Source organism: Melanotaenia boesemani, chromosome 4, assembly GCF_017639745.1.
Source record: "Melanotaenia boesemani isolate fMelBoe1 chromosome 4, fMelBoe1.pri, whole genome shotgun sequence".
In the NCBI taxonomy this organism is placed as follows: domain Eukaryota; kingdom Metazoa; phylum Chordata; class Actinopteri; order Atheriniformes; family Melanotaeniidae; genus Melanotaenia; species Melanotaenia boesemani.
In genome coordinates, this window is record NC_055685.1 from 7,466,211 (window position 1) to 7,493,929 (window position 27,719).

Consider the following 27,719-nt stretch of genomic DNA (forward strand, 5'->3'; position numbering starts at 1 on the left):
CTTATTAAACACTTTGCTCTTTACATAGTTTAATGTGCTGACCCATGGAGGTCTGGATTTGGAGTCACATTCAAAATTCAAGTGGAAAAACACACTATAGGCTGATCCAATTTTAATGTAATATCCTTAAAATAAGTCAAAATGAGGCTCAGTAGTGTGTGTGGCCTCCACGTGCCTGCATGACCTCCCTACAACGCCTGGGCATGCTCCTGATGAGGTGGCGGATGGTCTCCTGAGGGATCTCCTCCCAGACCTGGACTAAATCCGCCAACTCCTGGACAGTCTGTGGTGCAACATGATGTTGGTGGATGGAGCGAGACATGATGTCCCAGATGTGCTCAGTTGGATTCAGGTCTGGGGAACAGGTGGGCAGTCCATAGCATCAATGCCTTTGTCTTGCAGGAACTGCTGTGGCCTGCTAGAGGTAGTGGTCCTCCTACGGCCTCCTCCACGTCTCCTGGTAGCGCCTCCATGCTCTGGACACTACGCTACAGACACAGCAAACCCTCTTACCACAGCTCGCATTGATGTGCCATCCTGGATGAGCTGCACTACCTGGGCCACTTGTGTGGGTTGTAGACTCTGTCTCATGCTACCACTAGTGAAAGCACTGCCAGCATTCAAAAGTGACCAAAACATCAGCCACAAAGCAGGAACTGAGAAGTGGTCTGTGGTCTTGTGGTGGGGTGTCTTGCTAATTGCCTATAATTTCCACCTGTTTATTCCATTTGCACAACAGCATGTGAAATTGATAGTCAGTGTTTCTTCCTAAGTGGACAGTTTGATTTCACAGAAGTGGGATTGACTTGGAGTTACATTGTGTTGTTTAAGTGTTCCCTTTATTTTTTGAGCAGTGTATTATATTTATTGTCTTTTTAATTTATGTTTTTTTTTCTTTTTTTTCTATTGGTAAATGAGTGTGCACAGACTCGGATGCATGTAGTACAACTGCATTTCACTGCTATCTTGCAAGTGAAAAATTAACAACTTGAAACTTGAAAATAAGCCATTAATTTGAGTCAGGTGTGTTGAAGCAGGGAAACACTGAAAGTCTGCAGGACAGTGGGCCTTGAGGACCGGAATTGGGGATTTCTGTGTTAGAAGAATATTAAACGTTTAAGATGGGAGCAATAAATCAACAAAAGTTGGAACTGGGGCAATAAAAGGCTGCAAAAGTAATTGACACCAATTATAAAAAATAGAGGCGCATTTTACAACGAATTAGGTTTCCCAGTAACTTACTGGGAACTTTTAAGAAAGGAAGAGTCTCTCGGGTTGTAGCGTCATCTATCTTGAGACAAAGTGGATGTAAAAATTGTGGAACAATTTCAGAAAAGTGATGACAGCAATATGTTGTTAAATGAGCTCATATTTTCCATGAAATGGTAAAATGTCTGTGTAAAGGAATGATTTTTGCAAATCTCTGCATTCTTTTATTACATTTCATACCGAGGCCCACCTTTTTCTTTTTTTTTTGAGGTCATGAACCTTCATCCTGCATGTAGCTGCACTGCAGGAACTGAAACCTTTTACTTTTTCTTTAATCTCTCGGGAAGAAAAAAGAAAGAAAGAAAAAAAAAGACACAAAAACATTCTTTGAGTTTTTATTTATTTAATTTTTAAGTGTTTTATTTTTTTTTTCTCCAAAAAAATCCTGAGGTATTCACAATATAATGGCATTTATTCTGTTTGAAATGAGACTCGCAAGAGGGGATTAAACCACAGCCAAAAAAACAAAACAAAAAATAACAAAAATCTTTTAAAAGAAACGGCCAGTAAAGCTGTCAGTTGATAAAACTGCTAAGACAACATATCAACGGTGCGCCGTTTGTACAAGTAGCTTTTAACAGCGGTGAGTGAAGTCAGTCCCCCCTCCCATTAAAAACCCTCCGAACCAGCAAAGTCATGCAGGCGAGACCAACACTTGCAACAAACCTCAATGATCATTTAAAGGGGGGTGCAAGTTATTAACAAGTCGATCAGTCCACTATCATAGCAGTTATCGTCAACTACTAATAACAAAACTAGAAAAAAGTTGCAATCAGTTCTTACTGGTTAAAAACCATCAGATTTTCAAATAATACAAGTTTTAACTGTGCGATATTACCAAATACACCATGCTGTAGCTTTAAACCACGACCAGTTTAATTGTCGGGGTTTTCTGATGGTAAACCGTAAAAAATAAGGGATATGACGTCAGAGTAAAGCCAAAAACAGTGCACTTCACTGCACCACCGGTTTCTATGGTTACCTGTTCGTCTACTAAACTGGATTTATATTAGTGTGATGGCTGAAAACAATATTTTGCTTTCTGTACACAAAAAAGGTAAAATGCCGATGACAATCTACTGTTCCTCCAAGTCCTGTTTGCCCTTTACAAGAAAAGGGTAAAAAAAAAAAAAAAAAAAAGCAATATGCATAAAAACAAATAAAAAACATAAAAAATAACCAATAAATAAATATCAGTGAGAAAAATACACTGTTGAATCATTTTCTTGCTGTGTCACAGATTTATAATGATTGATAAAATAACTGCTGTGACCTTCAGAAAAATAAGGAAAACATCCAAAAATGCTCCAAAAATAAAATAAAACCCATCACAAGTGCAACGTCAGTCACAACAGTCTCAGCATTTACAAAATAAAACAAAACAGCTTACAACTACAGCATCAGACAAACACGACAGAATAAAAATTAATCAGAAAATAAAATAGAATAAAAATAAATGGGGACGAAGGGGATAAATAAAGAATAAAATGACAGCACACAATTTATGACCCATGATGGGGTAACAAGAAATAAACTGATCATGATAGATGATCAAAAGGAAAAAAATAACAGTAACAACAACAAAAAATACAGCAAGACTTTCAGTTCAGAGGTTTTCCTTTCTGTGGCGGTTTGAATGAGAAGACATCACTCCACCTCCCAGTAAAAGACAACTACAAATAAAGTCTGCCTGGGATCACCCACTCAGTTCGTTGTTCAATTTGGTGTCATTACCTGAATAATAGTAATAATTATAATAATATAAATGTAATCATAATCGTAAAAAACCTATTGGACAAAATTAAAAGCTAATAATAATAATTATTATTATCATCACTGTCAAAGACTTTGGGTAGACAAACACGCACATCTTTGCACACTCACATGAAGAAAAAAAAAAAAAACTAAAACGGACGAAACACGTGGACATTTTTTTAACAAACACTGTCAGCTAATAAAGAAACAGCTCCACCTCCACAACAAGTGACGGGTCCAAAGTGAAACAGTATATTGCAAAAAAGAAAATGAAAAAAACAAAACAAACAAAAAAAACAACAACAAACACATTACTAAAGAAAAGGCAACAACAGTTGTGTCTCTTCCAAGTACACAAGCGTTCAAATAGTTTTCAAAAACAAAAATACATACTATGTGTGTAAAAATCATAAATAAGGATAAAGTTTTGTGCATCCCCGTCCCAAACAGCCATTGTCTTGGGAAAAGAAAATAAACATAAAACAAAAAATGGCAGTCACAGCGATGACAATATCATGCAACTGATATACTTTACAGCACTGATCTGCATCTCCCCACAAAACTAGAAACCCCAGACTAACCCAGAACCCTCCCGACCCAAATACAATCCTTAAATATCTGTCAGCTCATTCAACACACATCTCTTGCTCCGTCCCATCTCTGTGAACCAGCCGGTGTTAACCACACTGGAGGGGGGACGGTGGACGCTTCCAATGAAAACACCTTCACTAACTCCAGTAAATCTGTAAATCTGTGTATGTACAAGAAGCTTTGTTTCTTTTTTTTCTCCCTTCCCATCAAAGCAAGCTGACATGGTTTGAATGACTGCATAGTGAAAATGATATTTGGTTTAATTACAGATGGAGTTACAACACACACGCACGCACACGTTCGGTGCCAAGGCACGGCACGGGTACACGCTATCGACTAGATGTTTATACACACGGCTGGCTTCACGCTCGACAAGCTAATATACACATAAAGCCACTATTGGCGGGAGCCAGTGTCGCCATGTAAAATGGGATTACTTTATACATTTGGTGTGGGTGTAAATCAGTGATCAGATGGTTTAGTTTGTTCCTGCCGCCCTCTCTCCTTCTCTGACTGATTGCTTTCACAGAGCTGCAGCACAGCATGAAAATGCACGCATAGTTTTAGCACGGTTCTGCTGAGTGTGTGTGCGTGTTTTGTAAAATAGAACTTCATTATTAACAGAGAACCTGGACAGTGGGAGACTGGGTCCAGCTTTGGACACAGGCTAGCAGAGAAACACACGAGTTTTAGTTTGACGGCTAACGTTGTAGTGAGAGCTCACAGTCTCCGATGGAGATGGCGTCTCAAGCTGCACCAGTGAGGACGTCTCGGGCTGTGCTGGCAGAGCAGTACAGCAGCACCAGATCCAGATCTATTTACAAGTTTTAGAAAAGAGGCTGAGGAGGCCTAGACTCAGGCATCTGCAGTGTTTACAGGAGCAGATAAAAGGGTAAAACTGTGGCTGTACATAAGGTCCAGGTCACATCTGGTGCCACATTTACATCACACCTGCTCGGGGGCCTGAATTATGAAGTTAGATGACCAGTATTTGGGATAAACTTAGATTTTATTGTATCACAAAGCTGGCTTAATTTTAGCTAAGGCATATCCCCATGGTAACGTATGAGGCATTGTATTTTAGAGAACAATTCTGACCGATCAGCTCACTAGAGTACAGAATATTTATCATTTAAGTATGAATGACCATTTTAGCTGCTAATCAATAATTACTAATGATTAATTAAATAACAATTTAATGCCTTTAAAAGAACATGCAACCATTTTTTACACATTTTTTTTATGAAACACTTTTAACAATGAGTATGAATATTACATAATGAGGTTGGTTTGGTGGTCCTAGAGATCAGTGATGAGTAATTTGTGAATGAGCTTAGCACACTCCGGTCAGAAAGAGCCTAATATTTTTTTAAAGGTCCGACTTTACTTAAACTGAGACTCTCTGGTCAATTACATATGAGGAAAAACTAGGATCATGCCATTATGTGAAAGGACGGGGGGCAGAATCTCAGAAGACAATGAGACAAAATTTAATTTACAAGTGTGTTGAAACAAAGTGGAGACATGAGTGACTCCAAGGGGTTATAATGTTCAAACTTTGGCCTTTGTTTTCTGGCTCTTGAACTGTGTTCAGTTAAGTGCATAAAAATAAGGCTTAATGACACACAAACAGTCTGAATAAGGTTAGAATAGAAGATCTTGAGTGATTTCAAATCTATTTGGGAGCCAAAAGAGTCAAATCTCTGAAAAAGCCAGTCTTCCCCTCACTAGTAAAGATTGTTAGGGTTACTTGCAGAGGTGAATCAGTGTTTTTGGAGCTTGGTTAATCTATCAAACTTTCCCTTTTATGGTTCTAAAATTGCAGGATTACTGATTAAAAATAAACATAAAACTATTACTTTATCTGCTTGTTTATTTGCTGTTTTAACAACCTGAATGGGTCACCCTTTCTGTAGGTTTAGAGGTCATTAACCACTGGTTACCAGCTGTGTGATACTTAATATTCAGGCCAGAGGATGGTGTAGACCAAATAAAGCCAAAAAAAGCTCAACTTACTTCATAACAGGCCCACGGAGAGACCGATCCACTGAGCAGATGGAGGAACCATCTGGTTTTATCTCTTGTATGTGAGTGCGCCAGTCTCCCACACAGTATATGACACTTACACAGTGCTGATATAATACAGCACTCCCTCCCTGTACACACACATCCCCTCCCACTAGCTACAGATTTCACACATATCATAGCTGAGTGATCAATTATAACGTCACAAACCATAATAACAATAACAACAATGCTCTGGGATTTTTGTTAAGTTGTGGTCACCTTTGGTGTGAACGGTCAAGGTTGTCAAGCTCACAGGCGACCTCTGGACAGAGGGATGGATGGACAGGTTTCAGATGGATGTGACAGTAAATATCTGGACAGACAGACGCCCCTCTAATCATACCTACACTCTACAGGATGTTAGTGTGATGTCGTAGTGAGATATAAATGATTAACATCTTCCATTACTTACAGAGCTACAGTTAAGGAGAGGTGTGTCTTTACATTTTAGGTGAGGTCGTAGTTTTTCACCCTACACTTTCCATACCCAACCATATCTCACTTGCATTTGCTCTCTTCAGACTTCCTCCTCTGTATTTGGTAACACATGTAGACATTGCATTATTTCATTTATTTGGTTTAAAAAAAAAAAAAAAAGTCCTTTGGGAAAAAGAAGTGACAGCAGCGTCTAAAGCAATAAAAAGTAGCAGCAGGAGAAATGTAAATAAATAACACAGTCTGAATAATCAATAACATGCTAACTCGCTAGCTAAAAATCATAATTGGTAGGTTGGTTTTACACCATGAAAGCTTTTTACAGTAACCAGCTAGCCTCAGAGCTCGGCAGTCCAGTTAAAACTTGATGTTCTCCCTCACCGTTTACCATCTCCTTTACTTCCCTGTCGGCCAACTCCAGTTCATCTCTGACATGTCTTTGTCTTGCTGTCCCACTTTCTTTACACTCGCTGTCTTACGTCTCACCTCAACTCTTTCATCCTCTCCTGTTCCTATCATTTCCTTTCCGCTCATCTTTTCTGCCAACTAGACAACTTTCCTGTACCTCCGTCTCACTCCCTGACATTTTACATTCTCTTTCTGTTCTTGCCGCTCCTCGTTTCTGTGTTTAGCGGTGGTTTGGTTTGGTGTGTGTATGACGGGGTGTGGGAGGCTGGAGTCTGCATCTACATCCAGCAGGCTTTGGCTGTGGCCCTGCAAGAGGGGAGGCGGTAGCGCTCTATGCAGTCTCTTGTGGAGTATCTGTTCAGACGTGTCTCGTTCTCGAAGCCACACGATCTGATCTTTAAGGCCGAGAATATACTTGCTTTTTAACTTTGTGTATTCAACCAGCGTCATTGTGAGCATAACTGTTCATATACTTGCTTTGCGGAATTTAGTAAATTTGTATGGTGTAAATACAATGACAAACATGGCGTCAATACAGGCCACCACAGTGGGACCGCTGGGACCTTAAACCAATCCATCATTTTTACCGCTGTCAATCCTCCTACATTACTTCTGGTCTAAATGTTCCCGACGTTGTCCACAGCGGTTACTGGCATATTCCACCTGCGAATTTGTAGCATGAATTTCCAATTACGTGCACAAACGACACTTTAAACAGACGCAAAATATGTGAGGCAGCCACGATGATCAAATGCACACGTATTTAAAAGCAAGTTTATTTTCAACCTAGGCCTTGTGGTCAGAGAGGCGTCAAAGGTCGAGCTACCCGGGAGCCTCTGGGTCAACAAAATACTCACTGGTTAGGGAAAAAACTTTTCCTTTTCTGTTCTGCTAAATGATCAACCTTAGGTTATTTTAAATGTAAAAAAAAATAAGTCATATTTAGTCTAAGAACGAATCTGGTTCATTTAGTTGGAAAACTTTATTACTTAGTTACCTGAAAAGACTATTAAGTTTTTAAGTTAAGAGCTGTTTTCAGGGCTGGAACATAGGTTTCAAACTTTTTGAACATTTAAAAGGTATAAAGTGTAAGAATTACTGACATCTAGTGGCAAAGGTGGATGTAGTATTGACTTCAATTACTACACAGTAATGAATAGACGGTGGCCGTCAGTGGCCAAAATTCTTCCAGACGTAAACATGTTTTCATTTGTGAGTGCATCCCGTGTTCTCAGGTGCAGCAATGAGTGCACTACAGTTAACTTATTTAACATTGTGTATATATGTAATATCTTCTATGGTCTTTCTAAGACGTTACTTATCACAAACGGTGTCCTAGCACCTATTAAACAAAGGCGGTACTGCAGCTTTAAAGCTCTCACTTCACATAGTGATGTTTTTTTCCATTCACAGACACCGTAGTTTGCACAAATATGGCAGTTGCCAAGTATGTGGACCCACGATAAGTCGAAATTACCGGTTCACTCTAAATGAATAAAATGACAGTTATTTTTGTAAAGAGATTAGATGCCAGTAAAAACAGGTTTTAATTATATTGGTTTTTTTTCTAAATAGACTTTAAATTTTGTTACATGCTACACCTTTAAAGCAACATTACATGCGTTTCCAACCATAAAACTCTGCTTCTGAATCATTTTGAGGGCATTATTACAGAATTATGTACATTCCTGGAGTCGTCGTTCCCCTACAGCATCCCGAGGCTAAGAAACCGCACTTCACAACTGCAATGAGATTAGTTTACTTTCACCTTCAGTGGCTGTATAATGGATTTCTTTAGTGGGCCTACTTAATCAAGAGAAAAATGTGAGAGGTGGTAAGTTTTTGTGAGCTCCCAGGCAGACAGTTTGACCCCTCCCTGCCCTAAAAAAAACATCTCAACTGCGTAATTACAAGTGGCTGGCTTGAATTCACAACATGTGAAACTGAGCATCATCCGGGCTCCTACAACATCCTACATGCAGCCTTTGGTCTGGTAGCACTGTGGAGCTTCACAACACACTAAACAGCTGAGGCAGACAGAGTGGTGGACAAATAGAAAGAGGTAGAGTGAAGTAAAGAAATGCTCCACAGCTCATAAAATCTACTCCCTGTTCTTTGTACAAAACATAGTCCTGTTCTTTGCTTTGTTTAAAAAAAAAAATAAAACACTCTGCTCCCATTTCTACCTCCAACCTTTCTCACACAACAAAAAGATCATCAAGCCTTTCAAACGCTTAACTTCTCTCCGATTCCCACCTGATCATCGTTTCCATGTATGCTTGGGTCTACAGACTGAGCACATCAACTACACATGCTGATGGCTCAGTCTTTATTTAACGAAACAAAAATGGATGCAAATCTGCAGATTCCCATTCAGGTCACTGACGTGGAAACCATGGATCCACTCCCAGAAACACTTAACGAAGCATTCAAGTTCAACTCATTCTAAAACACGATAAATAAAACCAAAACTATGATACAGTTCTAATTTTTTTGTAACTTTGTTTTTTTCCCCCTCTATTTAGCAACTGCTAAATAAAATAATGTGAATTCTAACACATTTCATAGTAAAATAGATGAGGACTCCTATCCCTACATGTATACTATAAAACAGCTAACAGGTAGATTCATCTCATATGTGTGTTAGAGCTGCAGTGAAAATATAACCTCATTAACATCAACACTGAATGTGTTTTGATTATCTATCTGAATGTATACACAGGGAAATACTTACTCATACACATATTTAACCATGTATAGACTCAGCCTGAGTGTGTGATAGTAGAAACACCTGAAGAATCATAATTGCACCGGGTGTCACTTTGTCCTCATCGTTTATATACAGGAGCGATTTGTGTTTGCTGAAGTAGCAGACGCTTCGTTCCAGTGTGTAATGACTACTCTGTTGACTAATCCAAACACTTGGATCAATGCTGGAAACATATATAGGTTAAAGAGCAACAGCTGACTGGAGACAATGTATAAGCACATATGGGACAGCTGTTATGCACACGGTGATGCAACTCTACAATGTGCACCTGTCCTCATTTCCTCTTCCCCGTGTCTGCCAGTCTAAATTAAACACACTATTAAATTAAGATAATTTTGCCATCTATCCATCATCCCTCTGTCCATCACTCCATCTGTCCATCCAAAGTCCTCCACTGAGTCTCCGTCTCCCTTTCCTTTATGGGCTCTTCAGGGTCTCCGGTGGACAGATAGACAAGCACGGTGGGCCAAGAAATGGGCGTAGCTGCTAATGGCTAGACTAGAACAGAGTCTGGGCTAGGAAATGCTAAAGCTAGGCTAGTCTAGCGCATGGCTAAGCTAACGCCAGGTTGGTTGAGACTAGGCTACCTACTGAAGAGCGAGTGGAGCATGTGCTGATGGCTGTAACACTGGCTGCTGCGGGGCGATTCAGTGCGATCCATCACCGCCTGAAACCAACCTGCTACATCCACCTCCAGCACCTCATAGCGCCGGATGAAACTATGCTCCTGAAACAAGGGACACAAATGACAAAAAATAGTGGTGAGTTTATCAAAACGTCTTTTTAAAATAATTATTAGAAGCTGTAGCTTACCAGCAGCTGGTGGTACTTTGGCCTTTTTCTGTGATCCTTTGTGAGGCTGTAGAGAGATATGCACATATGATGTATAACTCTTAATGTGGACACACCTCAGCTCATCAGCCAGTTTGTTTCAGAGAATACACTAAAAACACCTGGACCAGGGGTCTCATTTATAAAACTGTGCGTAGGATTCTTACTAAAAGTGTAGTTACGCCCAAAACCGGAAGTTGGCGTACGCCATAAAATATTCTGATTTATAAAACCGTGCGTACGCACAGGTGCAAGCAATTTTCCCTTTATAAATCACACTCGTCCTTGAAGTTTGCGCAGGTGAATTTGGCTCATGTTCCGCCCACTACACACCCACTTTTCACCATAAATGGTCAATGCAAAGTACCTCAGCGTGTATTAAAATGAGCCAGCTGATCCATGTTGTGATCCATGAACAACGGCAACCGCAGGGAAGCGAACCAAAAAACGCAACTTCACAGAGGCAGAAATCGATGCATTAGTGAGTGAGGTGGAGAGTCGAAAAATTATTTTGTTTGGTAGCCACAGTAGTGGCGTGACAAATAAGAGTAAGTGTCGTGAGTGGCAACACATAGTTACCTCAGTTAACTCTGTGAGCGGGACAGAGCGGACCATGGCGAGATCAAAAAGAAACCATCAATGAACTGAAGGAAATCAGAACAACACTGCATAATTTGTGTGACATTATGTTCGACATTTCAAACACATTAAAAGAGCTTGTGAAAAAGTGAACCTTATTGTCTGCTTAATCGCTGCATGACCTCCTCACGGAGCCGTGCCCCGTGTTGGAACTCCCTGTGTCTGGGAGGGGGCTGTGGGTGAGGGTCGGCATTCCGAGGAGGGGGGAGGCCAGGAGGTAGTTGGATGCCGTGCCTCAGTGCCAGGTTGTGCAGCACGCCACACGCCCTCACGATCCTGCACACCTTTTGGGGATGGTACAATAATCTACCCCCTGACGCATCCAGACACCGCCACCGGCATTTTAAAAGGCCGATGGCGCGCTCTACAGTTGAGCGCGCACGGGAGTGAGCGGTATTGAACAGGGTCTCCTCTGCGCTCTGGGGGTTTGGGAAGGGGGTCAGGAGCCAGCGCCGGAGGGGGTAGCCACTGTCCCCTGCATTTCAATGAAACAGTGCATCAGTGGTCTGCATCTGGCTAAGCTGGTTGCCAATATAAAGTTATTGTCTTACCAAGAAGCCAGCCATCACGTACAGCGCCTGCCTGCAGTCTCTTCTCTACACTGCTTTGCGCTAGGATGTAAGAGTCATGTGTAGAGCCAGGCCATCGTGCAACTACATTTGTCAACATCATGTTGGATTGACATATGACTTGAACATTGATAGTATGCACATGCTTCCTATTGACATACATGAATTCATCGACATATGGGGCCCTTATAGCAATATGAGTGCAGTCAATTGCGCCGATTACATTAGGAAAACCGGACATTGCTGCAAATTGCCTTTTAATGTCGGCCTGTTCTCCTGCAATATAGAGAAATTGGATGTGGAAGAGTGTAGCAGGACGCATAGACAGCGGAGACGGGTTATGAACTCTTGCCGGGTTGAAGTCATGCACGCTGACCAGTGAGCCGAAATCACATCTGCGGTCATACAGCCAGAGCGCAAAATTAATTGGAGACATGGTGACAGGACCCCACGCTGCCACAAGAGGACTCTGGATGCAGTGTGTTGTTAATTCCCCACCTCTCCATCTGTGTCGCCAATTCCCCCAGCCTCCAAAACCAGCGTACGCATGGGTCAGAGCTGCCGTGAAAGACCGCACATTTTCACGTCAAGTTTGTTTTTTATAAATCACAACCTTTGCGTGAAAAGAGGCGTACGCCAGTTTCAGGCCCCATTTTGTGCGTACGCAACGGTTATAAATGAGACCCCAGATCTGGATCTTATTATCTCACAGCTTTATTGTCTGCACCTGATCACCCCACAGCTCTGACAGGACCAGTCAGCATATGGCAGCTTTACAGAACGTCTTGAACATACCAGTCTTTGACGAAGGACTGGAAGTCGAGGGAGAAACCCATGCTGAGAGGCAAGAGAGGAGGATCTTCTTGCAGCACTTTGGTCAGGACCTCAAAGTCTGTCTTGCAGTTCTTGTAGGGAAACTGTCCTGTGGCCAGCTCCACCTAGAGCACAAAAGAAACTAGTTTAGATCCCTTTATATAAAAAAGACGTCAATAACAAAGACGTGATGTGCTTTCAGTAGGAAGGTCGAAATTGCAAAACATCCCTTTTCCCCCTTAATCTTTCTAAGACCTTGAATCTGTTAAGTCCACTGAATTGACTGATGGGTCTAGTTTTGTAATTTCAGACAATTTCTTAAAAAAAAAAAAAAAAAGGATATTCAGTGTTATGCACAAGACTTGTGCTGTTGTCAAGAACTTTTAAGCTGATGTTGAGTGATTCAGATATATTTTAAGCAGTAGTGGTCACGAATGAACACAATTAATCATGGTATTACTCACCACGATTAATTAATTGATTGTAAAGATCCCTCAATATCGTCACTTTCCAGAAAAAAATTATGCCTGAACTGTAGATCAGCGCAACTTGCGCATGACACAAAAGTTAAAGTTACACGACATCCATGTGTTTCTGCTTTTGGTGCATTGCTTTCATTTCAAACGAGTTGCAGACGAGGCGTCTCAGGGTAGGGAAGCATAGCAGAGGAGTTATCTACACAAACGGATTTAGTTATCCTTTTTGGATTTCTTTGGATAAAATAAAATTTTATAAAAAATTGACCACGGTGTCATTGTGGAGGATGGCTCAGCAGCTTGTAAAGCATGTCATAAAAAAGTTGTAGTGAAAGAAGGAAATACATCTGATATGTTTCACCTGCTGGATAAACACCAGGTTTGTAAAGGTAAATATTCAGTAACTGGGTTCAGTGGCGTTAAGGTTTACTAGGGTTGAACAATTAATAGTTTTTAAATCAAAATCGCGATTTAAGATGTTGCAATTAGCAAATCACAAAAAGCGTGGTTAATTTACATGTTACATGGCACCTGATCCAGGTTTCACATTTCCTGTCCTCTTGTGCAACAGCGGGGTCCTCTTTTTGAGATTTTAAAAAATGCATCCAGCCGTCATTCTGCTCGATCTGAGCCTCAAATACGTTTACATCAGATTTACGTTACATTTCATTCCCCACACTCACTCATTATTATCCGCTCTCTCATTGCCGGTAAAAGGGGGAACAGGAGGGAAGGAGTAAAGGTCCATTCATGCTGGAAGCAGACGGATTCGCAGACGGACGGACAGTTTTGTGAGTGCCCCAAAAAGGTTATGCTACAAAATATTAGATTCAAGGTGCCAATATTTTTGTTCAGGTCCGTTTCATTGGTTTGTTTTTTTAAAACAGTTTGGCTGAACAACAATAGAAAAGCAATGTCACATTTTTATTAGTCTGTATGGTTTAGACTTAGACCTACATTTTTGTTATTCCTGTACAGGAAGAAAATGTTTATGACATATATATCGCCATTTAGCCAAAAACAAAACAAAAAAACAAACAAAAAAAAAAACAAAACAAAAACAGAGGTATAATTAGATTTGGGGTCCATATCACCTAGCCTTATTGCAGACAATAACCATTAAGGAAACCTTTTGGGACTGGGAACCAGTCATTATGGCACCCCATACTGACCCTGGAAATAGTTAAAAAACAAGTGAAAAAAAAAAGGAAAGATATGGTAACAGTTTTACCAGAGAGATACCGAGGCTCCATACGTCTGCTCGAATGTCATAGTCAGGTTTGGTGGGATCTGGGGGGTCTATTCTTTCAGGCTGCAAGGATACAGTAAAGACACAACACTCAGCTTAGATGAACAATGGATGTTTCATTTACACAACAAGAGTAATGTGCTTAAGCTTCGTTCTTATTTTTGAGCAGTGCCTGTGCTTTTATTGTTGCTGTACATCTTACTGTTATTGTAATAAATAAATATACTTCCTCAATATTTTTGCTTGCTTTCTTATTTCTACTGCTTCTTTTGCTTAAACAATCTGTATTAAATCCATAAGTTACTCCTGTATATTTAGACATTCTTGTTTTCTTTTATAAAACCCAGAATACACTACCAGTTGAAAGTTTGGAGACACTTACGCAGAATTAACAGGAAAGTGTGTCCAAACTTGACTGGTATATATATTCATTCATCAGAAAAGAATCCAAGCAGAGGAACAGATCATATATTTGATTTCAGAATGAAAAAAATCTGAGCAATAATTAATAAACATTTATTTTCTGTGTGATGATGCAGTTGCAGCCGACAGTTAGTTGACTCGCATGTTTTCATCCATCTGTTTGTAAAATAGCTGCATGAAAATTTAACTCCAGGTAAATGCTGATGTCTGAGCCTGAAACAGGTGGCAATGCATCTAAACCTGAACTCTTTTTACGATCAGCAGCTTGTAAGGATCTAAGTTATTAATTATACTCTAAAAACAACTCTTCACTTTTCTTGTGAGCATATTGTGGGAAGGACCTTTCTCTCTAGTGTGTTTTTGACAGGTTTTCAAGAGAGTACACTAAGAAGAAACTATCAGATGTTAAAAGTAGCTGGGTTCCTCCAATATGGCGGACAAAGCCCTGGTGATGTCAAGTGTGTGATCTCCATATGCCTGTTTGCCTTTCTTATTAGTAGTCACCACATATACATCAAATAATTTAAACGATTCATTATTTGTCCAATTTAACCCTGATCAGTCTTAGTGACAGTAAAGACACTAGTTGTCTCAGTTGCTGTAATCTGTTATCTCCTACAGAGAAAGGACCAATCGATGACCTGACAGCTGGAATGTGTGAGAGCAGCGATTCAAAAGATAATGTAAGATCTGAGTCAGAGGGCTTAAAATCACTGATGTTCCAGGGACAGCCTTACAGCTACACATAGTGCTTTGAGGATATCTGCTCACCGCCATGTACGCAGCACAGCCGGCACTGCGGGTCTTGGCCTTGGAGTCGACGAGTCGACCGCTGATGCCGAAGTCACATAGCTTGATCTGGCCTTTAGCATCAAGGAGGATGTTGGAGGGTTTGACGTCCCGGTGGATGACACCATGTTTCTCTTTCAGGTACAATAACGCTTTCACTATCTGGAGCAGGAAAACGTACAACAAGGATGAGAGAAGAAAATCAAGAGAGACGCATTACAGTTGACCATCTGTGTCCGGCTTACTGCCACGGTCATCTTTCCCAGGATTCGCTCTGGGATGGGGCCCTGGATTCTCTTCTTCAGCTTCTCAGCACACGTGCCCATCAGTTCCATCGCAATAAATACATCCGTCTGAACAGAGATGGAAACACACACATATACACCTGGTTTTTACCAGTTCAACTCTTAAAGCAAAGAAATGAACTTAGAAAGACTAAAGAAGAAAAAACTCCCACTGTGGAAAACATAAAGAAAGATCTATCTACACGAATCTTAAAAATGGACAAGACTTGATTGGCCACAGTTAAGTTAATACAACAAAGATTTGTGTATTTTGCGGAGACCCACGTTGGTGACTATGGCTCCATAGCACTGGATAATATAAGGACAGTCATGACTCTTCAGCACTACGTCCAGGTCCATCAGGATCCTCTTGTTCTCATCCTTGTTTCCCGTACGTCGCATTTGCTGATGAAACAAACACAAACATGCACAAATAAAACAGACATCATGCTAAGTTTACGCAAAGAAAATAAAATCTGCCTGACTGGAGGTATAATTGTTTGTGGATGGCGACAATTAAGTCATCGTGAAAAAACAGGGGTTGGTAAATGAGGTCGTTACTGTGTTGGTTACTGAGTCAGAGGATCAAACATAACAGAAAAATTTAGAACCTAAGGGGGGATAAAACCTCACATCCTAACTGAGGAATAGAGAACTTGTCTTTATTCAATTATAAATTTCTAAAAGAAACGAGAATCAGAAAGCAAAATCTTTTTAGGTAAGCCTTAAGTTCCTCAGTTTAAAGACTAGCTTAAACACCAGAAAGCTAAGTAGTTTTACTGTGTAAATCATTTATCTGAGATCTTAGCTGGGGTCCTGAACCACAAGGTACTGGAGCTGCAACTGTGGGGAAGAACTACGACACCAGGAATTAAGGTAGCTCTGAAGGTTAAAGGGGTCCAACCTAGTACTAGCAAGATAGATTGGCCAATGACTATATAAGTTTTCCTTATCAATATAACTGGGGAGGAGGTCCCATTCATTTATTTAGATCAGAAGTCATTTCAGGTTCCCATCCCTCTATACCAGGTTCATACAGAGTTCTTTTATGAAAAATTGAGTCTGATGTTATTTATCTGGTTTACATGACAGCATGTCGTAGCCGCTCTCTGCGTCCATGGCAGCGTTTTGCCCTGATGCCACATGCATACACACGTGCACGCATAGACATGTGCATGCGCACACAGGTGAGCACATTTGCGTGAGTATACAGAGAGCGCCACATGTCAGAAAACACCTCAAGCAGCTGAAAATCAGACAAATGTGTCAGCGTTTTAAAACCCTCTCAGTGAGGTGAAGACAGAAACACTCGTGGTGCAGGGAGGAGCAGCCCGAGCTTTTCTCCTGCTCTGGTGTTACCAAGAACCTCAAGTTCACCACCACAGCTGACCAGGCTGAATCTGCCATCACTGCATTCCTGAGTCATATTACGGCTTAAACTGGATCCAGTATACTTAGTAGGTTTTTATTAACATCAACACATCTTCTCAGATCTTAACTTTAAGAATATTTAGAGTAACTGAATGAAACAGTCTTCATCAGGACATTTAAAAAGTGTAACTGTTTTCTATCCAAAATGTTATTTTATTACAGCATTTAGCTAATAAATTGGTCCATGATAAAGTTCTGGAAATGTAACATGACTTCACAGCTGGCTGTAACTCTCACATGATGTTTAAATTATTTTGTTAGTATCAGATGTGCCATGTTCACACTGTTATGGATAGGTTACCTGTGACAGCTACAGAGTTGATGAATACCTGATTCAGAAAAACTGATTTTAAGGTTGAGATTTACATCCTGTTTATTAAGCCTGTATGCACATATGCATCTAAAAAGTCAAAACAGACTTTTATTCTTAGTCTGCTGTGTTCCATCCATCCATGGTAGCCTGATGGATCATGGATGGATGGGTAGATGGATGTAAGTAAGAGCAGTTAGAAGAGAAAACAGGTGAATGTGGGAGCTTCTTACTTTGACAGCAATGACATGGCCTGTCTTCTTGAACTGTACTTTGAAGACCTGTCCACACGTCCCACTGCCTATTTCTCCCTCACTGATAAGGTCTGCTACCTCTGCTGGATGCCGCTGTGGATGCACAAAGAGCCACAAACAAAACAAGACTTCAGATCAGGACAATTAAGAAATCAACGACTATAGTGGTACTTTAGCAGTTGTCTGTGAAAATGATATTTTAGTATTGTAAATAATGGTATTAATTTTGTTTCCGAGAGCTTGAGTTTGTTTTTTGTTTTTTTTTATAGCTCATGTTCTTTGCCTTGTTTGTCTTATTCACAATAGTTTCCAATTTTATAGATTTTTTTACACATATAATTACACCATCAATAATACTGGGCATCATGTAATTTGGACTTAAGCCAAGGGGAAAAGAAAAAAAATGTAAATAGAATACAAATACAAAACAATTCACCAACGAAAAAAAAAAAAGGACAAATGTCCAGGAACTCTGTCAGGGACAAGAAACGTCCATGGAGTTTTGTTGAGGATGGACAGGAAGAGACGGGGAAGTGTCCGTTTGTACACTGGATATTTATAACCAGCTTTATTATAAAAACGATTTTCATTATGTAGTGTATTTTCTCTGATTGGCTTTGTCTCAAATTGTTTCATTATTGTTATATTTATTTATTTTTTCTATTCTTGTACAGTTTAACATTTTTCTAGAAACACAGACGTTTATTTCGGATAAATCTCATCTCATGATATATCTTTATATTTTCAGCCAGTCCTCTGATGAAGAGCCATTCACCACTCTGCAAAGGCAGCACATCCTGGAGGTGTAAGGAGTGTGAGGTTGGGGCCTTCACCTGGAACTGCTTTACCAATGCAGCTAAAAGAAAAAACCTTGATATGGACACATTTTTCAGCTTGAGAAAGCTCGAGCAGAAAAAAAAAACAAAACAAAAAACACACCAGAAGATGTAAAATAGGCTTAATTTTATTTTTGTAATCTCAAAAACTTTCTTCATTTACATTTAAATAGTTAATAAAGACACCCAAGAAAAATCTTGTTTTTTCACTCACTATTTTAAGCATTTATATCATAATAATGTTAAATTGTTGCAGAATTTGAAAGTTACATGAGAAAGCGGTGAAGTTATTTACACATAAGACATGTTCTGACACATTTATTGGAAAAAAAAAGAAACATCTGGGCTCATTTTCAGTTGTGTATAACCTGCAGGCAAATGAAAATATGACGTGTGTACATCCTCACCTGACCGTCAATCTTCAGATAACCAGTCTGTTTCATGATCTCCTGCAACTTCTGGTCAATCTCTGCACTGTGAGGATGTAAAATACAAACATTACACAGTGTTTCAGTATACAGTCAGATGAAAAACAAGAGGGACTTTCCCTCTAATAAAAGGATGTGTGTGTGTTTCTCTACATTTCTGTGCATCCACAATCCATAACACAAGCACCTTGCATAGTGACTCAGACACAGATCCTTCTGCATTGTGTTCAATAGAACAGAAAATATCAATCTGTAACTTTATAATCTCTTCATTTTTACACGTCAGCACCTGATCTGTACGTGATGGTGGTTCATGTGTGAAGGTTTCAATCGTCAACGTCAGAAAAGGCTTCTTGTCACGTGAAACTTTTATCATTTGAAGATGAAATGATTGTCTCTTTTATGTTCTTCGAACAGTAGAAAGATAAAGATGTCAAAAGAAAATACCATAATTTCTCTCTCAAATAAACATCAGCATGTGGCAGACGGCCTAAATGTGCATCGTGCTGATCAGATCACAGGTGGACACCAATAAATACAGGTGTGAATGCACCTGGAACAGATTGAGGACATATCTAGATCTGATCATTCCAGACACTTTCAGAGGTGACTTGAGGTGATTTGGGCTACATTTTTATTAAACTACAAATCCTTCCAAGACAACAAAAAAAAATACCTTCACGATCTGTTGAGAATCTGTGGAAACTGGAGTTTCTGAGGATGTTTTCAGGAAAAATTACCTTCTTTCAATAATAAAGCAGCATCCAAAAATCACAGGATGCATCATTCACAAAAACATTTCCCAGTTATGTTTTATGCCAATGTTTGCAGAGATGAACAAATCAACAGTGCAGACAGAGCCTGGGAGTCAACTCTTGGTAGATGTACATTCTCCCATTTAATATGACCAGAATGGTAAGGTATGCTAAAACCAAAACCTGCTCAGGAGCAGTCATCCTCAGAGTTTTGGATTACACTGTCAGTGAAACGTGTCATGATTTCACTGATTCTATTCCTGGTGATACTGCAGACAATAAAAAAAGTCTGAAACAACACATAAATACAGACACATCTTTATGTTGATGTCTGAAACTGCCAGATTGACGTAGAATAGACGTCAGCCTGCTCCGTCACTAAGTTCAACCGTCTTCTTGAAAGTCGGTTTGTGCATTTAGTTATTGAACAAATGTCATTTTAATTACCAGGATGCATAATTCTCAGAAAGCTTTTACTCATATGTTGTGTGAACTTCAGCAGCAATAATGAACTAAACTGTGAGAACAGCACTGAAGCTCCAACCTGTCCTTTCTGTAGCCTTAATGTACTTGCCCCAGATGTGTCGATGTGAGGTGAGCACATTTCTGCCCCTCAAAACTGCTTTTTTAAATGCAACAGAGCAGACTTTGACACTATCAGAGCATGCAGGGATCCAAAATGATGTGAGGTGTGAATACATGTACTTTGTGATCAGCTACAACGTGTGATGACACCGGGTCTGCACATACTTCTCTAGGCTCTTCTGTAGGCCATATGGAGGAGTGGGCAGGGTGAGGACATGTCGTGGGCGGCTGGGGTAGGGGTGGTGCTGAGGTGAGCTCTCTGATGATGATGATCGGCTGCCTCCATCGTTGGCCAGGGGCAGCTGCAGAGCTGGGTTGAAGTAGGACACAGCACATTAGAGAGGAGACGGCAGGAACTGATGGTGTGTTTTATATACTCAGTGTGGTGTTTTAGTCATTTTAAGCTGCTGCCCACCAGAAGAGAAACAGATCATGTGTTGCAGACTAATTTATAAACTGTGTTGCAGATTTCAGTGTTTCCTTTGACTTCATGCATCATCTTCCTCTTGTATCTGGTTTTATTTGACACATTAAAAGTGCTGACTTGATCAGTCAGATCATGTGTCATCACTCAAGATGCATCAAGAGAAACTGGCCTTGGAATGATCAAAGAGTTCCTTCACAACAGCACCACTAGAAGTACTTTTAGTTGCTCCCACCCTGAAGTCAAAGCTTTGTTACTGTTTTGATGTCCCAACCCAATGTAAAACAAACAGGGTGGTTATCTTTGAGCCAAAGTAATACTGTTCTCAGGTAGATGACAGCACAACGGAGGTAGTTTATGGAAGTGCAAGAACACCATTTATCTTTAAAGCAAACAGAGGTTAAGCACAGCATGGGACTGCTTTTTCATTTCACTCACCTAAGTGTCAACTGAGGTCTTAACACACCACCGCATTAACAAAAATACAGCTGACAGGAAAATAGGTAGAGTACGAGCATGCTGGCTGTAAGTGAACCAACAAGCATCAGTTTATTCAGAATTAAAACCAGTAAGGACAGTTTAAATACAGCAGCCTGGGTTTTTAGCTCCTTGTTTTTAGCAATGTTGTCAGCAGTTACTACACAGTTATCATAACCAAGATGTTGCATATTTAGGCTTTAAGACAGGGCTCCATAATAACATCCTGCACTGGTGCGCTTAACTTCTTCATTCGGCAAAAGTTTCCCAGCATCACTCTCAGCAGCACATTTTAAGGGTTTTCTTTTGATCGCCACCTATAGACATCAATGGTTATTTAAATTATTATAAAAAAGGAAGATGTTTAGGAAAATGTTTTTCTTCATTTGAATAACAAGAGTTAAGTAGAAAAAAAGTATTATTTTTAGAAACAAACATTCAGTGCTAGTGTCACTGAACTGAATGAAATTAAATATTTCTAACTTTGTAATGGATCATGAGGCTGTGCTGCTTCTGGAAATTTCTTCCTCCTCTGGATTTACATACAATATTTATTCATGAGAATTATCTACCTGGACTTCAATTTTATGAAATGCAGCTCCTCTTTGGCTGTAGTATACACCACATTTATGGCTGCTCAACCAGAAATAAACATCTGATTATTTTGTTTTCTTTTTAAATACATATCTACATATCAATCTCTCCTATCTGCAGTTTAATAAATAGCTCCTCCTCCGGAGAACTCAAACACAGAGTTAACCTGAGGAGTTCGTTATTTTCTAGCGACACTCCTGTATGTTTATCAGCCAATTTTTCTCAGTCAGATGATTCACCAGAAACATATGCAGCTTTTTTGGTTTTACACATAAGACATAAATTTCTTTTTCTTTTCTTGTTTTTTGCCAACGTCTGTGTTTCTGTCGGTCTCTTAGCCACAACTGAACTTCTGGGTGAGACTTAAGCTCTGTCAGTTCAAGTGACGTCAATTCTTATCTAGTTTTTGTTCATTTAAATGAGAAAGTGTGAAAAAATTTCATACTGTCTCATCCAAATTAAAAGATCACACCCACAGAGGAGCAACTTCCACCATATTCCACGTTTTACAGCAGATTCCAGTTTCCATGATTCTTGTCTTTGTCATTCTTCATTATACTGAATGTCCTTTTTTTTTGTTTTATTTTAAATGGAAGTCTAATGTGCATGGCGTAAACTGCTGATCAGAGCCAATCAGAGAAGACTCATCCCTTCTCTAACTTTAATGTGTCATTCTTTCCTGAGCTCAGGTAAGGGGGGAATGAACAGAATACACAGACGCACAATGATGGGAGATAAAATTCCTACACCTGGACCTGTCAAATGTTAGGCACACCAGTGCGATCAAGAAAAACACATTTTTGGTTGCACTCCAGATCCCTGCTTTAAAGCCAACATCATCAACAAAAAAAAGCACACGTTACCGACTCTCATAAAAGATTTCACACCCTTGACACCTAAATCAGCAGCTATAGGTGCAGCTGAAAGGAACTGAAATCCAAAATCAAAACAGAAGATGCTCCATGCTTCTAGCTTCATATAAAGACAAGTCTAAATCATGAATATAAGGACGTGGTGTAACTCCACCAGTAAAGTATTAAATCAAGTGCGTGTGCAGACAAGTGCCACACCATTTTCAAGAAAATAATCTAAAACAGAAAATGCTCAACACCTTATCCTGTCACCTTATCAACTTTAACATGTTCATAAACAATCTCCAAACATTTCAAGGTCCTTGCAGCTGTTATTATTATTATCATAAATGTTGTTTTCACAGTAGTGGGATGGCAACTCCTCCCAGAGTGCCAGCGGGTGTTTGTGTCCATGAGTCACCTGTATGGATCCGCCTGAGGGAAGAATCGGTCAGTGAAAGGGAGGAGGGGTTAGTGTGGAAAGGAAGGAAGACTCAGGCAGTCTTTGGCACAGATTGTATCTCCACAGTTCGACTGGCTCCAGACAGATGGGAGGATTGACTCACAGACAGAGCAAGGAAAAGGGGAGGGGGGGACACTGAAACGCAGATACTAGCAAGCACTGCTCCCCCGCCTCCTGTTCACACAGTGCCACTGCAAAAAGAAAAAGGGGGGGGACCGACAACATCAAACAGTCCGGTGTGAGAGAGAAGAAATTCGGCCAAAACTGCATTGCACAGACTAAGCTGGAAGTCAGACAGTCAGTCAGTCAGACTTGGACAGGAAGACAAGTCTTCAGTAGGCACATGAAGAACGACAGTGAAAGAGAGGCCAGAGTGTTCGCAGCACTCCTGCAGATAGACCAGTGGGGATGCTGGATTAGACACTGTCAAACAAAAAAACAACCCATTCCATCGTGCCGTGCAGAAAAGCCACATGCACCGTGATCTCTGCTTCCAGCGAAACAAGGGTTAATCGTCCTGCACACGTCCACACACACGCCGAGAACATCGACACATACCAACACTGCCCTGCCACTGGCACAGACACACAAGGACAGACAGACGGACTGGACATGGAAAGATGGAAAGATGCTGCGAGTTTAGCTGAGAAGTAAATAACTGCTGGGCTGAAAAACCTGCACTGGCCAAGGACTGTTTTCATAAACATTGTTTATACCCAACCTTGCTTCTCAAGGTCCACTATACTGCAATGTCTTAAATGTTTACCTGCTGCAACACACCTGATTCAAACTAAATGGATCTTTGACAAGCTCTTCACAAGTCTGTTAATGAGCCATTAATGTGAGTTAGGCATATTGCAGCAGGGAGACATTGAAGGCGGGCTTTGAGGACCATAGTTGGGATCCCTGGTTTATACAGCTGTTATGCTGCAGGCTCCGAGGAAGACAAAGTAATGAAGGTTAGAAAGGAGACTAAATTTAATTTTTGTTTACTGGTTTGATAAAAGTGATTGAGTGTTTTGTAAATGACACCTTATGTTAAAAGTTACTCAAAGTTGTGTCATTTAAAAACCATTTAATCAGTCTGGCTGAAACACAATATGGACATTTATGAGTCAATAAGATTAAATAGACTTTATATTTCTGTTTTTGGGGATATGCATAAGAGAAGTCACTATACTGACAGCCTTTAGACCAGAGGTGTCAAAATGATCCAAGTTCAGAGGCCACATACGGACCAACATAACAACACGTGAATAATGAAAACTCATAAATTTCTCCTGTTTTAGTTCAACGAGGTATAAGTACATTATCAATATGCTTACATTTAAATGTACTATTCTAACATATATGAACCTGAAATTTATTTAGAAAAACAAGTGCAGTTTTAATAATATTTTGCCTCAGTTTATCATTTACACATGCATTACAACTTAAAAAATGGCAACCTCACAATAACAAATTAGGTATTTCTGTTACATTTATGTAAATAAATTGCAATTTTTTTTTGTACATCATTTTCACATTTACTAAATTCATCCTGCGAGTCAGATCAGACTCTCTACTGGGCCAGTTATAACACCAAGGCCAAGTGTCTGACACCCCTACCTTAGGTCCTGCGTGGAGGGCTCAAAGCTAAACTAAGGTAGTGCCTTTTTTCCATTTTTTGTTTTTTCTTATTTAAAAAAGAGAAGATGAAGAAAGAGGGGATGAAGGATAAAACAGGACAAACAGGTGTTAGAAGGTTTTGCGGGGGGGGGGGGGGGGGGGTGCAGTGGCAGAGGAAGCGATGGATTGAATGATACCTGCACGCTGTGAAGGGGCTGGAGCAGGACTGAGCTGGATCACGATGACTAGACAGAGGAAAGAAAATATACACACACACGCACATTACTGCACTGTTCTACGGACACAAACACTCATGTGTACACACATTCACCCCAATCAAAAATAAAAAAAAACTCAAACAAACCTACACCTTTACAATTCCACATTCAATGTTGTTCACTCTGTACATAAAAAATAAAACAAACAAAAAAGAACTTTAATAGTTTTCTATTTCAAAATAGAGGCATAACCGTGCACCATGTTGCTTTTTTAAAAGTGTTTATGACCTTGTCTGAGGCTCTCTGCCCCCCAACTTTGAGAATTACTTAATAAATATAAAGAAAAAACAATTAATTACCAAACAAAGCTGACACATCACTTTTTAACAAATATAACACAGCAAGAGTAAAGATTGTGGGGGATTGTTCTCAGCTTAAGACTAATATAAATTTAGTGTGTATTCACAACAGCAATATAGGATAAATTAACCTAAAATCAACTAAAATGCATGTATCTATTGCTACATCTTTAATAAGGATGCATCTATCCAACGTTTTTCCTCCGATACTGATACCTCAGCTTAGACCATCTACAGGTGCAGGGGGGCAAAGTCGTACTATACTAAAATATTTAAAGTGTGTGTAATTGTATTGAACTGCTGGTGCAACAAAAAGTCAATGATCTGTGAATTAAAAATAGGAAAGACCTTTGGCACTTAAATGGTTATGATGCGACTATTATGCGATTACTGTCATGTCATACAGATTTGATTAGACAATAAGGGAAAATTTATCTAATTTACGCTTAGTTTTGATGGGCCATGTCATAAAACAATTTTAAGCAATCAAAATAATGAGTGGACAATGCAGGTCTTTGGTCTCAAACCTTCACAGCAGATAGGCAGGGGCGATCAGTAAAGGGGGGTTTATATTGTTAGCAGGGACTTTTAAAAGTCCACAAATAGGAAAATATGGGGATCATTGTCTACAGCTACAGTTTGTCTTGATATTACAGGTCACACGGCAAAGTTAAGTTGCAGCAAACTCCCTTGCTTGTCAGCCTGGCTGTTTGCTGAGCCTTCTACTCAGGGGCCGATTATTGAAATGATGCAGATCCTGTCACACTCCATGTTCACTGTAACCTGTAAGGGAATGTTACACATTTCCAGAAAATTTATATTAAGCCTCCATCTGTTTGTCTAATGTATTAAATCACCACTAAAATCCTAACCAAAGTAGTCAAACGTGTTCGTTAGCTAACCTTACATAGCTTCCACAAATGACCGTCTATTCCGTTTGGGATAAAATAACAATAGAAACTGGCTCTGGAACAAAAGTAACAAGCAAATAAACCAGATACTGACAATGTGAAACTTTATATTATGCGAGGATAAATGACATGTCATTAATATCTATGTGAGATCTGGAAAGTACAAAAAGATTTTTACACTGACGCTGGGCCTACCACCAACTATCACTACAAGACTGCTAGCCTAGCATGTTTGACAGGACAGCCCCAAATCAGATCCCGGGACAAAACTGTCAGCAAGAAATGTCATGGCATTGCTTTAGTTTTTGGACTCTGAATTGTGTTCCTAACTACATGAGCTGTCTAATTTGTTCGGAGAGTAATTTGGCAGAGAAGCCGCGATGGATCGGTGTTTGTTTACGTAGCTAGCCTGTTAGCATGTAGCTGTTAGCTAGAAGGAGCACAACACCCCCCAGCACCTTCTCTGCGATCTTTCCCCCAACATTTCTGGCCGTTACCAACACCCGGTTCTCCCCCTCATGACACTCACTCGGCCTCGGGCGTGATCGCTGTGGACTCATGTCAATGTTGAGGTCGATTTTTCGGCGAGCTTCTTCGTTTTCCTGCTTTAGCTTCTCCTCGATTCGAGACAACCTCTGTTCCAGCGACGACATCTTGAAAATTGAGCACCACGAAGTTCCCAGCAGAGCTCGCGACTACCCTCCCTGGCAAGCAGGCCAGTCAGAAACATACTGACTGATTGACTGACACACACTCCAGTAAAAGCACGACTCCTGTCACGCCTCTGCATTAACGCCATACACCTTCCCAATCGATACTATAGTTTACTCAGTTGATACAGCGGTCTATTGAAGAGCCCACTGTCCTCTATAAAGGCTCAGATGAGGAGAATTAATGTAAACCAAACTTAGCACAAAAAGTAAGAAACATTGTGTTTGGTCAAATATTTCTTTAGTGTAACAATACTTCTTGGCAAAAAATCTTATACTAATAGAAACTGTTTATTTACTTTTTCAGTGCCTCCATATTTGACAGGAAATGCATTTGTGGGATGAACAGTAGAGATAAGTATGTGGGTTGTGCTCATGAAAAACTTGCCAAATCTTTTTTTGCCAAAGGCCAAACCGCTTGTTTGGAGAAGATGTGAAGAAAGATATGCTGATTGCTGCAATGATTGGATAACAGCTTGGGATGGAAAAAAACAAACAAACAAAAAAAAAAACAAGGCTTATAATTGGAGGCAATCTCAATGCAGAGAGATGTGGAGATGAGATTCTGCAACCAGTGGTAATCTCCAGAGTCTGGGACTGAACTCTATCTTCTAAGATGACAACGCTCGCCCCAGCAAAGTAGGGTTTTTTAGAGATCACCTCCATTATTTGGGAGCGGAGAGGATTTAATGTCTTGCCTGCAGTCCTGAATTCAACCCCAATGAACTCTTGTGGGATCAGCTTGGGCTGCTGTTGGTTGCTGACCAGCTCAACCACACTGGCTGACTGGTGACAGATGCGGGTTAAAGTAAAACATGCCGTCGTCCCACAGCGGCGTGTGACCAAACTGGTGACCAGTATGAGGAAGGGGTTACCAGGCTGTTGTGGCTGTGTATGGTTCTTCCACATGACACTAAGTCTACTGCTTGTTAAAAGAATAAATTTTTAAATTGTCACAATGTATTTTTTCTTCAGACTTCAATCATCCAATCCAATAAATGACACCAAACTCAGTAACAAAAATAATTGTTTAACACTGACGGAAAAGTTTGGCAAGTTTTTTTCATGAGCACAGCCCACATATTGAACTCTGCTGTTCATCCCACACATGCATTTACCTCACAAATGTTGCACTAT

General features: G+C 40.1%; 1 protein-coding gene across 2 annotated transcripts; it reads right to left on the reverse strand.

Annotated features, from left to right (window-relative positions):
• Window positions 1–5,208: 5,208 nt before the first annotated feature.
• map2k7 (mitogen-activated protein kinase kinase 7) lies at window positions 5,209–26,540 on the reverse strand. 2 transcript variants are annotated; one of them, XM_041983250.1, is made up of 12 exons: window positions 26,402–26,540; window positions 24,582–24,629; window positions 20,133–20,277; window positions 18,607–18,673; window positions 17,343–17,456; window positions 15,654–15,773; window positions 15,330–15,437; window positions 15,067–15,246; window positions 13,855–13,935; window positions 12,130–12,272; window positions 10,109–10,154; window positions 5,209–10,022 (listed from the first exon to the last, which is right to left on the reverse strand). In XM_041983250.1, exons 1-12 carry the CDS (start codon window positions 26,523–26,525, stop codon window positions 9,879–9,881), a joined length of 1,320 nt encoding a protein of 439 aa, XP_041839184.1. In that variant the 5' UTR covers window positions 26,526–26,540; the 3' UTR covers window positions 5,209–9,878. The 2 variants fall into 2 exon arrangements, with proteins under 2 accessions (XP_041839184.1, XP_041839183.1); XM_041983249.1 differs by lacking the exon at window positions 24,582–24,629 and having other exon boundaries at window positions 26,402–26,530.
• Window positions 26,541–27,719: the final 1,179 nt, after the last annotated feature.

Bases quoted from the DNA above. Each gene is read 5' to 3' on its own strand.
- map2k7 (XM_041983250.1), bottom strand. From the start codon at position 26,525: ATGTCGTCGCTGGAACAGAGGTTGTCTCGAATCGAGGAGAAGCTAAAG. The intron at 18,674-20,132 runs GTATGTGCAGAC...ACATCCTCACAG, and splicing joins CTACAGAAGAGCCTAGAGAA to TGCAGAGATTGACCAGAAGT. The intron at 12,273-13,854 runs GTAAAACTGTTA...TTTGTGCTCTAG, and splicing joins GGAGCCTCGGTATCTCTCTG to GTGGAGCTGGCCACAGGACA.